The sequence below is a fragment of the Dasypus novemcinctus genome, chromosome 21 (assembly GCF_030445035.2).
Source record: "Dasypus novemcinctus isolate mDasNov1 chromosome 21, mDasNov1.1.hap2, whole genome shotgun sequence".
In the NCBI taxonomy this organism is placed as follows: Eukaryota; Metazoa; Chordata; class Mammalia; order Cingulata; family Dasypodidae; genus Dasypus; species Dasypus novemcinctus.
This window is the reverse complement of record NC_080693.1, coordinates 37535824-37552141: the sequence shown is the minus strand read 5'-3', so window position 1 is coordinate 37552141 and position 16318 is coordinate 37535824. Positions and strand designations below refer to the sequence as shown.

The window sequence follows — 16318 nt, the reverse complement described above, 5'->3', positions numbered from 1 at the left end:
TTTTGGGTTTCTATACTATAACTGTTGTTTACTTGTTATGTGTTTTAAAATTAAGAGAACTTTCCTCTTTCCCTTTCCTTAAGTCCTGGGAAGTTTAACACATTCGAAATCCTACCAAGGATTTTTATTTAGGAAAGAGATACTTGTTGTCCATAAGAGAAAAGAGCGGAGGGTGATGGTTGGCTCCTTCAGGCAAGGCTTCAGAAGGTGTGTCACCCTGCGGTCATCACAACCTTCCCTCTGCTTCCCACCATTGCAGGTTATGAAAAGCATCCTAGCTAGTTCACCTCGAGCTGAGCTGCAGTTAGGTACAGTAACCCCTAGCCGTCCATGGCAATTTAAATTTTAATTGAAATGAAATATTTAGTTTCATAGTTACACTGGCCACATTTCAGTTGCTCAGTTGGCCACACGTGTCTAGTGGCTGCCATACTGGGCAGCACAGGTAACGGAGCACTTATTTTCAAAATTGCAGAGGTTGTGTTGGACTACACTGACCTAGACAGAACCAGTCCGACTCGAGACGCATTAATTGGTCACATTTTCCCGGTAGGAAAATGCATGGAGGGAAGACGCTAGCAGTGACTACTATGTGTCAACTGTTAGGCTAAACTTTTTCGAATGCCTTATTTAGTTGACAGCACATTTTTTGAGGGATGAAGGAAAAGGCCCTAACAGTGTTCCTGCAGACTGCCGGAAGGTCGCTCACGAGCACCCTCGGTACCGCGGGCTCGGCCGCCGGGCCCGCAGGTCGGGCTCCTCGCCGCCGCGGCGCGCCCCGCCCCCCCGGCGCCGCCCCGCCCCCCGGCGCCGCCCCGCCCCCCGGCGCCGCCCCGCCCCCCGGCGCCGCCCCGCCCCCCGGCGCCGCCCCGCCCCCCGGCGCCGCCCCGCCCCCCGGCGCCGCCCCGCCCCCCGGCGCCGCCCCGCCCCCCGGCGCCGCCCCGCCCCCCGGCGCCGCCCCGCCCCCCGGCGCCGCCCCGCCCCCCGGCGCCGCCCCGCCCCCCGGCGCCGCCCCGCCCCCCGGCGCCGCCCCGCCCCGCTGCCTCGTGACCCCGCGCCCCGCCCCTCGGCCGGGAGCGCCCGCGGCTGATTGGCCCCCGCGCGGCGTATCCTTGGGCTGCAGCCAGGCCGGCGCGTCACGTGGCCGAGGAGCGTCCCGGGCGCCGGCCGCGGGCCTCCCAGCATGGACGCTCAGGCCGCCGGGGCCCGGGCGCTGGGGGCCGCGGAGCCGCCTCGGGGCCCGCCGCTGCCGAGCGCGCGGGAGGCGCCCCCCAGCCCGGGGGTGAGCGCCGCGCCGGGGGCCGCGGGCAGCCGCTACCTGCTCCCCGGGGCGGCCCGGGCGGGGGCCGCGGAGCCGGGGAGGCGCCTCCGGCCGCTCGGCGAACGCAGAGCGCCGTTGGGGCGCGCGCTCGAGCTGGAAACGGCCGGGCGAGGGGCCGCAGGCCCGCGCGGCCGGGACTCCCGAGGGCGTGGGTGGGCGCGCCGGCCAGGCGGGGAGGCGGGCGGCTCCTGGCGTAGGTGCTTGGTAAAGCGGAGGTGCTTCCTGACCGAGCGCTGCGGAAACCGGCTGCTGCGGGAACCGGCTGCTGCGGGGGGCTGGGGCAGGGGCCGGGTGAAGGCGGCGAGGAGAGGGAATTTACCTTAACCACTTATGCCCATTGCAGGGGATACTCATCATCAAACCAGATGATGTCACATGCGGGCAAAAGGCCCGGCTTGACGCAGGGTTTCCAGAAACTTGTTTTCATTCGCGCGCCAGACAACTCTTGGCTTTTCAAAGGCCGTTACACATTCATCACCTACCCTAGTTATGGTCTGTAATCCCTGGTGGACCGTGAGCTCTTTAAATTTACCCAGCGCCTGGCTCAGTGTGCCTGGCCCGTAATAGAAACGGAGATAATAATTGGATGGATGGAATGTTAAAGTAGGATGTGAAAAAGGCAGTGACACTTATAAAGAAGACTGCTTGGGAACGCAGACTGGGGTGAAACTAATTTTGACGGGGCATAGCAGGAAGGGAGATGCGCTTCCTCTCCAAGGTAAGCTGTGCCTGCAAAGGATGGAGATGAGAAACTGCGGGGCAAATGGCTTGGCGCTTGCGTCAGGGAGAGAGCAGCAGGTCAATGGGGACAGGCTTAGTAAGACTCGGATGCCATGGCCAGTGTGCTCAGGCAGTGGAGGGCTGTGGTAGGTTTTTGAGCAGAGTGGTGATTAACGCTGTAAGGGCTGTAAGGCTGGCAAGGAGGGGTGGTTAGGCGGCTGTTGCGTATTGCGGTAGCCCAGGTGAGTGCACTTAGTGAGTAGCAGTGATCCAGGGTTGTCCCTGAGCACAGGAGGTCGAATTGAATCATTAAACCGAGGTGCAGCACGACTAGATCGCTAACGGCAATGCCTTGCATGCTAAGGTCTTGGGCAGGTGCCAAGTGCAGTTTAGATGTGGTTGGAAAAAAGAAAAGTGGATTTAAATTCAACAAGTGTTACATTCTTGTCATATGCTAGGTGTTTTCCTCTTATGCCTTCTGTGACGGGTAGAACAATTAATTATCCCCAATTTCTAGAGAAGGAAAGAAACCTAAGCGCCATTGTTGAAATGATGTGACCAAGGTCACACTCTAAATGGCAGGGCTGGGATTGAAATCAGGCAGGCTGGGAACATTTTTTGTTCCGTCTAGAAAGAGGTCTTGGAGATGAGATTCTTTTAGGAACTTTCAGGTGATGAAACAAATGTATCTGGTTGGCTATGGGGGAAGATTTCCATTTACTGGGATTCTCTTACACAATTCTGTGTTAGGTTAGAAAGATTCCCATCTGTGTTCAGCATTGCAGAGCAACCAAGACCCCCCCCCCCCATCGTGTATCAGTCAGGAAGCAGAAACCACACCAGTTATTTCAACAGAGAACTTAATAGAATTGTTAATTAAGTATAAAGTTGTTAACTAAGTAACTGAAAGGGAAAATGTGAACATGGAAGTAGCTACTGCAGGAACCTGCTACAGCCCTAGGACTGAGGGAACAAAGGCATGAGGCTGGAATTATTAAAGTTTAACAGCTTAGAGGAAAGGCCCTGCAGAACTGAAATTCTCATCTTCAAGAAGGGGGAGCTGCCCCAGCTGGTCTTGGGGTTCCTGAGCTTGGAGTGGAGGTCTTGAGGTCCTGAGACTCTGTCCTCTAAAGAGGGGCCCCCCGGGATGAGGCTGATTCTGCGAGTGTTAGAAAACTGTAAACTGGATTCAGCCACTGCTATAGGAACTCTTGTTTCTTGGGGTGAAGAAGTGTTGCTGGGGTGATGTTACAGGGATAGAAAGGAGCAAGTCCCTTCTTCCAACCTTGCTGAGTCTAACAGGGCAAAGTAGAAATGTGGGTTGTAGAGTCCCAGCTCTCATTTCACGAAGCAGAGGGTAGGAGCATGGGTTTGGAGTTGAGAGACAATGGCTTTATAATGGGCATGCCCCAGGTATCCAGATCCCCAGGTAAGTCTTTCTTCTTCCTGCAGGTTGGCTTTGCCACATCTGACCACTCCCATCTGAAGGAGTCAGAGACTGAGAAGGCCACGGATCGACTAGGCAAGTAGATGGCAGGACTGGGGTGGAGATGATGAAGTGGCGAGAAGGGCAGTTCCTGTACACCTGCTACCATCTCTTTCTAGCCAGTCCCTCCCTTTACTGCCAAGTTGCTTTCTCTGCCAGTGTTTCAGCAGGGCCCTAGGCTGGAAGTTCTCCTGGAGCTTCTTTAAGGGAAGTCTTGGATTTTCCTTATGTCCATACCCTTCCCTTCCAGGGAAATGTCAGGAGACAGTGGAATCAGTATAGGCTTTGGAGCCAGGCAAGATCATGTCAAATTTTAGCTCTGGGTCAGAGTCCTGGGCTCAAGCTTTGTGGCCTTAGATAAGACACTTAGCCTTTGTGCATCTTGAAAATGGGAGTTATAATACTTACCTTGGAGGGTTGTTTGGAAGATTGGAGGAGAGGGTCCAGAGATGCTCTGACCGATACGATAGCCATTAGCAACTGATGCTATTTAAATTAAAATTAATTAAAATTAAATAAAATGAGAAGTTCAGTTCCTTACTTGCCCTAGCCACATTCCAGGTGCTCACGTGTGGCTCGCACCCCCCTGTTGGACAACAGATCATAGAACATTTTGGTCATCACCTATAGTTCTATTGGAAAATGCTGCTCCAGATAGAGCACCGAGCACGTAGTAGGTATACTCACAGCTACTAACACTTATTGATTACTCATTGTGTGCCAGGCATAGTTCTAAAGGTTTTTGTTATTTCCTTTTTTTTAATTCTCGTAACAACCTTATCTCCATTTTACAGATGAGGAAACTGAGGCACAAAGTAGTTAAGTGCATTTTAACTCAGTCACACATTTAATCATTGTCAGATCTGGGATTTGAACTCCCAGGCTGGCTTTAGAACCCCTGCCCTGAGCTGTTAACTTTGTTGATTATAGTTGTTATTATTACACTGTCCCTAGCAAGACTCATTTTAGGCTGATTCCTTTCTCTAAACTGGCATCACCATGCTGCCATATACGTGGAGGTCCATTATCCTTCCCCAAACTTTCTTCTGTTATTTTGGGAGCTTTTGAACATGAGCCTTCCAGCCCTCCCTGAGGTCAGGTGGAGACATGGTGGCTCCCTTTGTGACAGGGCGGCATCTGCTCCTCAGCTGCCTTCTTCCCCTGTCCCCTTGTGTCCCTGCTGCCCTCCAGCAGGAGGCTGAAGGAGGAACAGAAGGGCAGACATTCACGTCAGGCTGGTATTGCGAAAGCTTATTTGCCAGAGGCGCGTTGCCTCTGGGACGTGTCAACTACCTAAAAAGATAAATTGTGCCTGGCTCGTGGTGGACTACAGGACTTGGCAATTAGTGGCGTTGTTTAAGGCAAAGCATCTTGCTTGAAATAAATAACCAGCCCCACTTCTAAGAATGTAAACAGAACAAAAACATTAATTTTAGTCTCAGATGCCTAAGAACTCTGCACACTAGTTTCACAACCCTGTAAGTCTGCCCAACATACTTCGAAATGCTAAATACGAGTGATTTTTTCAGAGGCTGCCCACCCCAATTTTGTGCTTTCCCTACTCCATCCAAGCCTGTGAGCACAGGTGCTCTGTGCTCCGCTGGCTACAAAGAAGCCTGGCTTGTCAGTTGTTTGAAGGCCTGCCTTTTATGGGTTTTTGTAGCCAGTGGAGCGCAGAGCATCCCAACTGATATTCCCACACACGGCGAGGGCCCTTCTGAAGAGCACGGCTTTCCTTTGGACGATGAGGATTCTGATGGGGAGTCGAATCCCTGGGAGCCGCCAGAAGGAGCTTCTGACCCTGTGTCCAAGGCCCAGACTGCTGATCTTTTTAACGAGGATTGGGACTTGGAGTTGAAAACGGACCAAGAGAATCCATACGGTAAGTGTGGCATTTCTCAAGTCCTAGGCCACGGTTTCTCAGACCCTCCTGCCAAACTTACCCCTGAAGACAATTTGGAAGAGGGATCCACATCTACAAAGTTAACCTGGTATCTGTTGAAAATCTGAAATTTTTTGGCAACTGCAAATCCTACTGACAAAAATACACGCAAAGTTTGCCTCTGACTCCATAATTTAGCAGTTTGTTTTAACTTTTAAAACAGTGTTACTCTCTTTAAAAATCTCTGCATGAGTTGAGCTGCTGCAGCAGCCAGAAGTACTGTATTAACCAGTTGCTTCCTCTGCACTGCCAAGACCCCTTGTCTGGGAGGCTCACTGTGGGTACTTCACTGTGAACATGTTTGCAGTTTATCAGGAAAGGAGAGCAGAGTTTCCAAGCATGTGTGTTTTCAACAAAGAAAATAAGTGCTGGTGTTTGTTCCCTGAAATGTAAATGTTTCTCTGTTTCCACCTGCCCTCCTTCCTTCAACCTCTTTTTTAAAATTGCCTGCAGACGCTGATGACATCCAAGGGAGCTTTTCCCAAGAGGTCAAACCTTGGGTGTGCTGTGCCCCCCAAGGAGACATGATCTATGACCCCAGCTGGCACCATCCGCCTCCACTGATCCCCCATTATTCCAAGATGGTCTTTGAAACAGGACAGTTTGACGATGCTGAAGATTGAGTGTGGGGCCTTCCCGCTCTGTGGGTGGGGTGGGCACCGCCGGGCTGAGGCTCTTCTTCCCTTTTGAGGTGAGATGTCCTATCTGGGAAGAGGTTCCTGGTCAACCCTGGGTTTGGGATGCATAGACTGCTGTTAAGTAGGGTCCCACTAGTCTCCCCAGTTCTTTCCCCTTATCTCCCTCCCTTTTTTTATTATTTTATTGTAAAATTTTGTGAGTTCCTCCTTGGAACGTGCCAGTGTTTGTGTCAGGAGGAGTTGTGTTCTTTATAAATAAAGGTAGAAAATGTCAATATGCCTCGTTTACTCCCCCCCCTTAATTAGGTGCTTCTGAGCAAGGCCTTACTCCATCATTTATAGTCCCTCAATTACATTTTAAGGATTGAAGTACCAAGAGACATGTGAAAGAAAATAACTTCTTAGTTTTGCTTCTATAGGTCTGGCATTATTGGCCAGGAATAGAAATCTAAGAGAAATTGGTGACTTTGTGGCTGATTGCTATTCCTGTTATGGAGAAAACCCAACATTTATTTAGTTAACAAGGGCTTTCTGTAGGCTGGAAAACTAAATGGGAAATTAATTACTGCCGCAATCATATAACCCTTAACTGATATGAAAGCATTTAAACTCTATTCTCCACCTGATCTTTTAACCCTTACAATTAATTATGTAAAATCACTATATTTTTAAAATTTATTTTATTTTTTGAGGTATCAGGGGCCAGAGATTGTACCTGTTACCTCATGTGGGAAGCTGGTGCTCAATCACTTAGTCACATCGGCTTCCTTGAGTTGGCTTTTCATTTGTTTTGCTTGTTTTTGTTTTTTTTCAAGAGGTGCTGGGATCTGAACCCGGGACCTCCCATGTATGAAGCAGGCGCTCAACTGCTTGAGCCACATCCGCTTCCCTAATTGACCTCATTTAAGAGATGATGAAAGCAAGACTCAAATGTTTTGACCTCTTCCTGATCACACAGCAGAACTGGAGCCTGAATCCACATCCTTCAAGTTTGCCCTCCTTGTTGCCCTCTGCAAGTGTGACAGCACAGCTGTGGGGTCGGGGGCGTGCCGTGGCAGGTCTGTGATCCATCAGAATAAGTTACTGTTGCCCCTTTGGCAGGCTGGGGGAATGTCTTCCCTTCTTTCTTGTTGAAGGAAATCTAGAAAGTGTCTCACGTCTGAAATCCAAGTAATTGCCGTGGCAGTTAATTGAGTGTTTAACCATCCAGACTATTTTTCAAAAGCCTGTAAAAGTGTGTCAGCAAGGCCACTCACGCAGGCAGGGCTGAGAGGGGAAGCGGCAGTAGCTGTGGCCGTCGGGGCCTCATGGCCACAGCTGTCCAGTGGAGGGAGACTGTCCCATCCCTTCCCCCTTTGCCCTTGCAGCTTTCTCTCCTCCCAAGGCCATCGCTGATGGAACCACAAGTGAGCCTGGCACCAAAAGGTGATCTAGAGAAACAAAGCAGAAATGTTGGGCTTGGCAGAAGAAGTTATGCTGGCCCCTTTTTTAAACTGGAGGGAGCAAAACTATGAAGAAAAGCAGAAGCCATGAGTTAGGGGGGCAAGAGAAAACAGTATGGAAAGCAATGTGCATGAGTGGCTGAGCAAAAAAAACTCGTAAGCTTCTACTACTGTGATCCACAGAACACGTGATTTTAGGAAGATTAACTTTGAAAATCCAAGTTCCTCCTGGTTATTTCAAGCAAAGTGGGTAGGAGGGAAATAGAGTCTACTGGAGCAAGGAGGCAGAAAACAACATTCTCAAAGTTAAAAATGAGACTTTAGAATGTTTTTTATTGCTGGAAGTTGGTGTGTCAGAACAAGAAAAGGGGTGAGTCAATAGTTTTGATTGAAATATTGTTCTGGTACCCACCCCCCCAATAGGGTGATTCAAGCATAGAGAAAGGTGTAGACAGATGATTCCCAAGACTTTGAACATCAGTTCTCAAGAGCGTGAAGTGAGAGGTAAAAAGTGGAGGCATAATGAAAATGAAAACTATTAAAACTACTCTGATAAAACTAAATATGAAAAAAATTGCATATGCAAATGATAAGGTTTAGACGGTAACTTGGACAAATGGAAGCAATGATTTGAGCAGCCAATGGAATTATAGTCAATTTTGATTTCAAAGTTTTGTTATTTTAATATAGATCTTGCAATTACATATTTAAAATAAAGAAAAGATGTTATTCTAAAGCAGAACTGCATCCTCTGGGAGCCTTTCCTGTTCTCTCTGGCGAACATCATAGCACTCACCTCCCTCTGCTGCAACCGTTGGCTTCTGGATCTGCCTCTTTCTTTGGCTGAGAGCTTTTCGAGGGCAGGACCATGTCTTATTCCTCAACATTTCTCGACACATTTCATACCATGGGCTCCAGCATGAAGATATTCAGTAAATACTGGCCCAGATTCAGTTGTCTTCAGTAATTGTGCAGTGTTTGACTTGGCTGAATTTAGGACTCACTGGTAACATCTTAGGCTGGTGATGAAAAAAGAACAAGGTACTTGAGGAACTTCTAAAAAGTTCTTTGTGTTGAATCAGATTAGAACATAACTAGGATTCCCTACCTCTTAATTTACTCTTTTTTAAAATCATGTGTGGCAAGAGAACAGAGAAATGTCCAGAAGCTATGAGCTTTGCAAACTTGCTTTAATCTGAACACCTCCAATCATTGAGCAGCTAAATTTTGTTCCCTAAAAACTAGTGTGTATGACAAGATAAATAAGTTTGTTGTGCAAATGATTTATTTGATAAACAAGAAATCATGGTCATTTAAAAATAAATGAGAAGGAAATACAACAATAGTTTCTAATCAATGTCATAATACAGAAATGTAATTTTAGGTACTCAACAAAATGATGGAAAAAACCCTCCTATATTTTTTTTAAAATTTATTTATTTATTTATTTATTTTTTTTAAAGATTTATTTATTTATTTAATTTCCCCCCCCTCCCCTGGTTGTCTGTTCTTGGTGTCTATTTGTTGCGTCTTGTTTCTTTGTCTGCTTTTGTTTCTTTGTCCGCTTCTGTTGCCGTCAGCGGCACGGGAAGTGTGGGCGGCGCCATTCCTGGGCAGGCTGCACTTTCTTTTTCACGCTGGGCGGCTCTCCTCACGGGCGCACTCCTTGCGCGTGGGGGCTCCCCTACGCGGGGGACACCCTTGCGTGGCAAGGCACTCCTTGCGCGCATCAGCACTGCGCATGGCCAGCTCCACACGGGTCAAGGAGGCCCGGGGTTTGAACCACGGACCTCCCATATGGTAGACGGACGCCCTAACCACTGGGCCAAAGTCCATTTCCCTTAAATTTATTTTTGTTTTAAAATTTTATCCCTCCCCAATGGTTTCCTCATCTGTCTGCTCGTCTTCTTTAGGAGGCACTGGGAACCAAACCTGGGACTTCCCATGTGGGGGGCAGGTACCCAGTTGCTTGAGCCACATCTGCTTCCCTCTTCTATATTTCTGAATCTCTGAATGTTGAACTGAGAAGTTAATCTCGGAATAGGAAAACATAGATATTATTGCTTAGTTTTTTTGGCCTTGAACTAGCTACAGAAATCCTCTCTGTCTGTTTACGGTTACAGGAAGCTCATTACCTCATGAAGAGCCTGTTCCACTGCTGGCCAGTCAGTGCTCGTTGCTAGAAAACTCTTTATTATATTGAGTTGAAATCTGTCGTTTGATTGTCTTGGTCTCCTCTGTGGTTTTGACATTCAAACAATAGAAATTAGCAACCTCATCTTCTCTGGCTGTTTCATAGGCTAAGCAGTTGACCCACAGTTGTGTATGTAAGGCTGAAATTAAGAGAGGGAGGGAGATAATCTGTGCTGGGGATGCAAATTTTGGGAATGTTGAGGTTTTGGTGGGAGTTACAGCATCGGCAGAGGCTGAGATTGCTCAGTGAGGGCATCTAGAGTGAGAAGAGGGCCAAGGACACCAAACTTAACACGGGCAAGGATTGGCGATCCCAAGGACGGCTGGAGCCATGAGGAGGAAAACGCATGCCAAATCTAACAAGGAGAAGCGTGTTTTAAGGAAGAGGAAGTGGCCATCTTTTATACAGAAAGGCCCAGTAAGATGAAGGTTAAAAAGGATGCTTTTTGGATCTGGGAATTAGGACGTGCTCACGGGATGTAATGATTTGGGGCAGCTGTAGGGTTTGGGCTCGTGGGCTTTGCCAGCTTTGAGTGGGGGCAGGCGGCCACCTGGGCAGCTGCTTTTGGTACGCTGGTTTCTCTGGACAATGGTGACTTCTGGCTGGCTTCGCAGAATCCGTGAACCTGGCTGGGATGAGGCAGTGGTGGGAGAGAAGGAGGGAATGGAGAGAGGAGGAGCGAAAGTACGCAGAGACTGCCGACGAGACACGGGTACTGAGGGATTGTTAGGAGGGGAAAAAAGAGAAACTTTGTGTCCCAGTAAAGAAACCACAACTGACCATAGCCAGAGCCTTGGCTGATGGAAAGGACAGTACTTGTGTTTGTCAAGTGTGGCCAGGTAACACTGGAGACCCGAGTCTGCCTTCACTCCTCCCTCGCCTGTGCAGGCGGGCAGCTGGCTGGCTCTGTGCGCATTGCCTCCAGGAGGATTGAAAACAGCCACAGATCTTTCTGGCTTTTGCTTTACAAAAGGGATTTTTTTTTTTTTTTTTTTTTTTTTTTTTTTGTAGAAGGGAAGGAGATTTTGGGTCAATGAAATGGGTATCTTGAAGAAAGCTGAATGGAAAGCATTTCCCTGACCACCTCCGCTTGCCCTCCATCCCTAAAAATATTTTCCTGGGTTGTGTGAGAAGGGTGGGTGGAGGAGTGATTCGGGGATGCTAAGAGCAGGCACAAGAGCCCTGCTTCCTGAAGTGTCCCTGGGGAGTTAGGTCTAAGAGGGGTAGGTGTAAGTGCTTGTGGGCTGTCAAGATCATCTTGCAAAAGACGCCCTGCCCAGAGCAGCAGCGAGCATGGCAGAGGGCCTGAGGGGCCGGGAGGGGCCATGGGATAGAGGACGCTGTGGATGGACAACCCAGTGACTTGCTGCCTGGCCCTTTGCCTTGACTTTGCATGAGGCCCTGAAACAATGCTGAGGAGATGAGGAAAGCCCCAGGACATTGGAGTGGAAGCTCAGCATCGGAAATTAGGCTGGTTAGAGAAACAACAGCTTTGTTTCCTGAACCCGCAAGATGCAGGAGGTGCACAGATATGCAAGCCTGGGTGGGAACAAGTTACTGCTAGGGCAGATTGGCAGCTAGGCAGAGGCTGCATATTTAAATATCATCGCCATTGATTAATACCAGAGCACTGATCATTTTTTCTTTGTTTTTATTTTCTATCTTGAGGAAGAGCGCTCAAATTTTGTCCTGTGGTGGAGCAAATAGAATTGTGCCACTCACCACTTACGTGGGTGATGTCGTGTATTTTTGATAGCTGTACCATGTTTCTGCCCATTTTGGTTTTTTTCCCCTTTGGGAAATTCTGGGGGAATGTATCCCTTTACCCCACCCCCTAACTCAGCACTCAGTGTGGTGCTGTGTTTACAGTGGGGTTCACTTTGCTCATAATGAGACCCCAGGAGGGGCTGGTGGGCAGTACATCCCCAAGCTTTCCTCCCAGTTGCCTTTGTGCCACCGCCCAGAGAGCGACTTTCCTAAGCCCTCTCAGAGTTTGGTTGTAGAAGCCACAAACACCACCTCTTTAGGCACAGAAGCTCTGGCTGGATTCAGCAAAGCCCTGCTGCCTTGAGGAAATCCGAGGCTGCCTTCCAGGGAGACGGAAGCACACATGCCAAGTAAACATCTTAGAGTCGCACTGCCCTTGGTTTCCGGAGTTTGCATTCTGGGGCTCAACTTTTCACAAGATGGTTGGAATATGGAGAAAGAAAAATATTCCTGGCTGCAGCTCATCTGGATTCTGCCTTCCTGTGCTCCCAGAGCAGATTCCCCATGCAAAGAACCCTCATCACTGAGAATGACGTACCTGGAGGAAAGTGTGCTTGTGTGCGTGTGTGTGTGTGTGTGAGCGTGGCAGGCCAGGGAAAAGAACCACTGAGTTGGAGGGAGGAAAAGTTGGAGGGTGTAACAGGAAGGCAAGAGGCAGGTCTGGCTCTCATTGTGTTGACTTAGCAAGTCTGGCTGCAAAGCCAAGGTCTCTGGAAAGAATGGCCTCCCTGCTTCCGGCAGCTTCTATTGAGCTGGTTCCGGGATTGAACTGGAGACTGCAGGTGTTTATGGGCACAAGGCTTGGAGAATTCCACCGGGATTTGTATTTAATGACGGCTTGGGGAGCAAAACATGGCTATAGGTTTTGAAGAAAATATTTTTCTCCATCTCACAGTTTCCTGGTGAGTCAAAGGGATAGAACCAGGAGGCAGGCTTCCATTTTCTGACCATTGCAAGGTACAGTCGGTTTTCCTTTTTATCCTTCTCTTAATGTGGTGACGTGGTTATGATTTAGAAAGCAGTTTCCTTTGACAACTTCTCATTAGCTGTTGAACAAATGTGGCGGATTATAAGTCGGAGCCCTGTGTTTAAAAACTCCAGACAAGGCACTTGAGTTCCTCCTGGCTGCAGCCTGCGGCCGTATTCTATTCCGCCAGCAGGTGGCACTAAAGACTCATGGACGCTGCTCTCTTCCGTGGGAACCGGGGGAGGTTGAGGGATTCTGGCGGAGATGCGGAGGCTGGGTGAGTGTCACCTTTCCGGCTAGCCGCCTCCCTGTGCTCACTACTGAATTCAAAGGCAGGACTTGTTTGTTTTTAATTGGTGACTTAAAACAATTCAAATTTATTCTTTCACTGCTCTGGAGTCCAGAATTCCTAAATCGGTTTCACAAGCCAGCACTCCTTCTGGGCAGTGAGGGAGGATCTATTTCTTTACCTTTTCAGAACTGTGCATGGGCAGGATTTGCTCTTTATTTTATAGATGAGTTTTCTCAGGAAAAGTTACTGTGAAATCTGGGGTCATTCTCATCACTGTTAACCCCAATGCCCACCACAATGTCTAGCACATAGTAAGGGGTTAATAAATGCTTGTTGACGTCAACTGAAGTCTGTGTGTGTGCAAAGGAAGGTAAAATTTATTGTGCTATATCCCTCTGCCAGATTATATGCTAAGAGAAACTGAGGCTCAGGGAGGTGAAATAACTGGCCAAAGTTCAGAAAAGTCTGTGACCCACCTCGTCTTGTTGTGGAATTTAAGAGAAGTTCAATTATTTGAGTATAGAGAGGCCAGGACTCAGGAATGATTTTGAGAAGGAAAAATGGTTTATTGACAGCCGGCCGGACTCGGGAGCTTTCAGTTTGAATTTCGAGCCCTGAACAAGATTTTTAAACGTCTTTTATACAGAGAGGAAAGGCCAAATGGTCCCTTTGTTTCGGTTCTCAATAGGCTTCAATTAGCATATATTTTCCACATCTTAGGTAAGCTTTTAGCATGGACTCCAGACATTCTAGATAAGCCTTTAGCTATTTGGTTTTTGCATTTCCCCTAAATACTTAAAGTTTATAGCCCTTGCATTGTTAAACATTTCCTCGGACTGGAGCCGCTGCCAGTCCCTAAGCGCAGGACTGCAGCCTCTTACCGTTCCACATCCAGAAGTCAAACAACTTAGTTATCTCTGAAGAGACAAAGAGCCTTCCACCCATAGCCCACATCAGTCTGACTCTAAACTTTTGAGCTTGTGAGCTTGCTCTACTGAGATGGTGAACATCTGGATTTAGCAAAAGGCTAGGAGGAATTTTGTTTGGAAAAAACCCACAAGGGAATGTAGTGTAAGTTTGATCCTGATTCATTCATTTATTTCCGAATACCTATGTACTATGCACTCAGGATGGAGAGGTGGAGATCCAGTTCCTGCTTTCAGGGAGCTCAGAGTCTAGGGGAAGGTGATGGCACACAAATAGACCACTACAACGCCATAGAAGAACTGCAATAAGAGAGGGCATAGGGTGCAGTGGGAACCCAGAAGAGGGGTGGGAGAGACTTCCCAAAGGAGACAGCCTCTAAGCCGAGTGCTTGAGGGCTTGGCCAGGCCAGCAGTGGTCGGTGCCTTGTCCAGGTAGAGAGGCCGTGTGCAGAGGCCCCAGGTGTGTGAGCAATTGGTGTATTTGGGAAACTGTGTCATTCCCAGTGGTGATGAAGCTAGTCAGGTAAGCAAGGGGCTAGGCCGAGGGGTTTGAGGCACGCTTGAAGGATGTATTCGTTTCCTAGGATGGCCTTCACAAAGTGCCACAAACTGGGTGGTTTAAAATAACGGAGATTTATTTTCTCACAGTTCTAGAGGTCAGAAGTCCAAAATCCGGGTTGTGGCAGAGCTGTGCTCCCTCCAGAGGCCTAGGGGAGATTCCATTCCTTGCCTCTTCTGCCTGCTGGCGGCTGCTATGGCTGCATCACTCCAATCTCCTTTTTTTTTTTTTTTAAAGATTTATTTATTTATTTTTATTTATTTCTCTCCCCTTCTTTCCCCTCCCAGTTGTCTGCTCTCTGTGTCCATTCACTGTGTGCTCTTCTGTGACTGCTTCTATCCTTATCAGCGGCATGGGAATCTGTGTTTCTTTTTGTTGTGTCATCTTGCCGCGTCAGCTCTCGTGTGTGCGGCGCCATTCCTGGGCAGGCTGCACTTTCTTTCGCGCTGGGCGGCTCGTCTTACGGGGCGCACTCCTTGTGCGTGGGGCTCCCCTACGCGGGGACACCCCTTTGTGGCAGGGCACTCCTTGCGCGCATCAGCACTGTGCATGGGCCAGCTCCACACGGGTCAAGGAGGCCCGGGGTTTGAACTGCGGACCTCCCATGTGGTAGGCGGACACCCTATCCATTGGGCCAAGTCTGCTTCCCTCCGATCTGCTTCTTGTCTGCACATAGACTTCCCCTCTGTGTCTTCTCTTCTGTCTTTTAAAAGGACACCTGTCATTGGATTTCGGCCCACCTGGGTAATCCAGGCTGATCCCATCTCAATATCCTTAATTTAGGAGGTGGATGTGACTCAAGTGTTTGGGCTCTGTCTGCCATATGGGAAGTCCTGGGTTTGACTCCTGGGGCCTCCTGGTGAAGGCGAGCTAACCTATGTGGCAGAGCTGGCCTGCGTGGAGAGCTGGCCAGTGCGGTGAGCTGACGGAACAAAAAGGAGGCACAGAGGAAAAGACAATGAGAGACACAACAAACGAAGGAGCTGAGGTGACTCAAGTGATTGAGCGCCTCTCTTCCACATTGGAAGATCCCGGGATCGGTTCCTGAAGAGAAGATGGGAAGAAAAGACAAGGAGACACAGGAGAACGTGCAGCAAATGGACTCAGAGAGCAGACAGCAATCACAAGCGGCAAGGGGGGAATAAATAAAATAAAAAAAAGATCTTTAACTTACATCTGCAAAGACCCCTTTTCCAAATGAGGACTTATTCATAGGTTCCAGGGATTCAAAGGTAGACATATCTTTTAGGGTCCACCATTCAATCTACTCTACGTATGAATGAAATTGGGACCATATGGCATTGCTGAATCCCCATCAACCAACCTGGAAGCCCGAATTGCTTTAAGCCAGTTTGTGACTTTCCCTGGCACCTGAGACTGAATTCACCCTGACGACGCACACGCCCAGGCAGGTGGGTGTGGTGGAAACCTCACGGAAACTAGAATTCTTCTCATTTAGGCTCCGTGTGTGACACTGTGTGACCTCGAGCAAGCCGCAGCCTCACCGACCATCGTTTTGAAAGTATAAATGGGGCCCTTGTCACTGCAGAACTACCAAAGGCTCTTCAAAATGGAAGTCACTGTGGTTTCCGTTGTTATGTCTCTGCATTCCAAGAAAGATGTAATAGAGCTGGAAAGGGCCAGGCCACGGCGTGATGAGGGCGCTTAGCACAAGGGCAAGTCCCACAGTTAGAATTCCTCAGCCTGGAGAGGCCGGGGCTGGGGAGAGGAGGCCACTGAAGTCCTCTACGTGATGACGCATCTGGACCAGGCGCAGCAGACCTGTTCCTCAAAGCCGGGACTCCTCATGAGCCCAGGGGAACGCCTAGAAGTCTCAGCAGCTGTTTCAGGGCAGACAATACGAAGTGTCATTTCACGCAGTGGTGAAGTGAACTGGACCCCGGACAACGGGGCGTTGTGAATGTGGAGTGGAGGAGACCTCCCCCTGGCTCCAGGGGCCTGCCTGGGTGCAAACCCCTTTCTCCCTGAGTCTCAGACTGCTTGCCCATGTATTCTGCCCTGCCTCCATCACTGGTTGTGCCTACACTGGAAAGGGCTATAGAA

The 16318-nt window shown here is 49.1% G+C and overlaps 1 protein-coding gene across 3 annotated transcripts in view; it reads left to right on the top strand.

Moving 5' to 3' along the window:
- The first annotated feature begins 1151 nt into the window (after window positions 1-1151).
- Window positions 1152-16318, top strand: part of COPRS (coordinator of PRMT5 and differentiation stimulator) — a 30180-nt gene continuing 15013 nt past the window's right edge. The window contains exons 1-4 of one of the 3 annotated variants that reach the window (XM_058283839.2): window positions 1152-1282; window positions 3494-3567; window positions 5195-5409; window positions 5923-6382. In XM_058283839.2, coding sequence (XP_058139822.1) covers window positions 1184-1282; window positions 3494-3567; window positions 5195-5409; window positions 5923-6092 — 558 coding nt within the window. In that variant the 5' untranslated portion in view covers window positions 1152-1183 and the 3' untranslated portion in view covers window positions 6093-6382. Of the gene's footprint in view, window positions 1283-1465; window positions 3568-5190; window positions 5410-5922; window positions 6383-16318 lie in introns of those variants that run through there. The other 2 variants (XM_071210482.1, XR_011646827.1) reach the window with 2 other exon arrangements.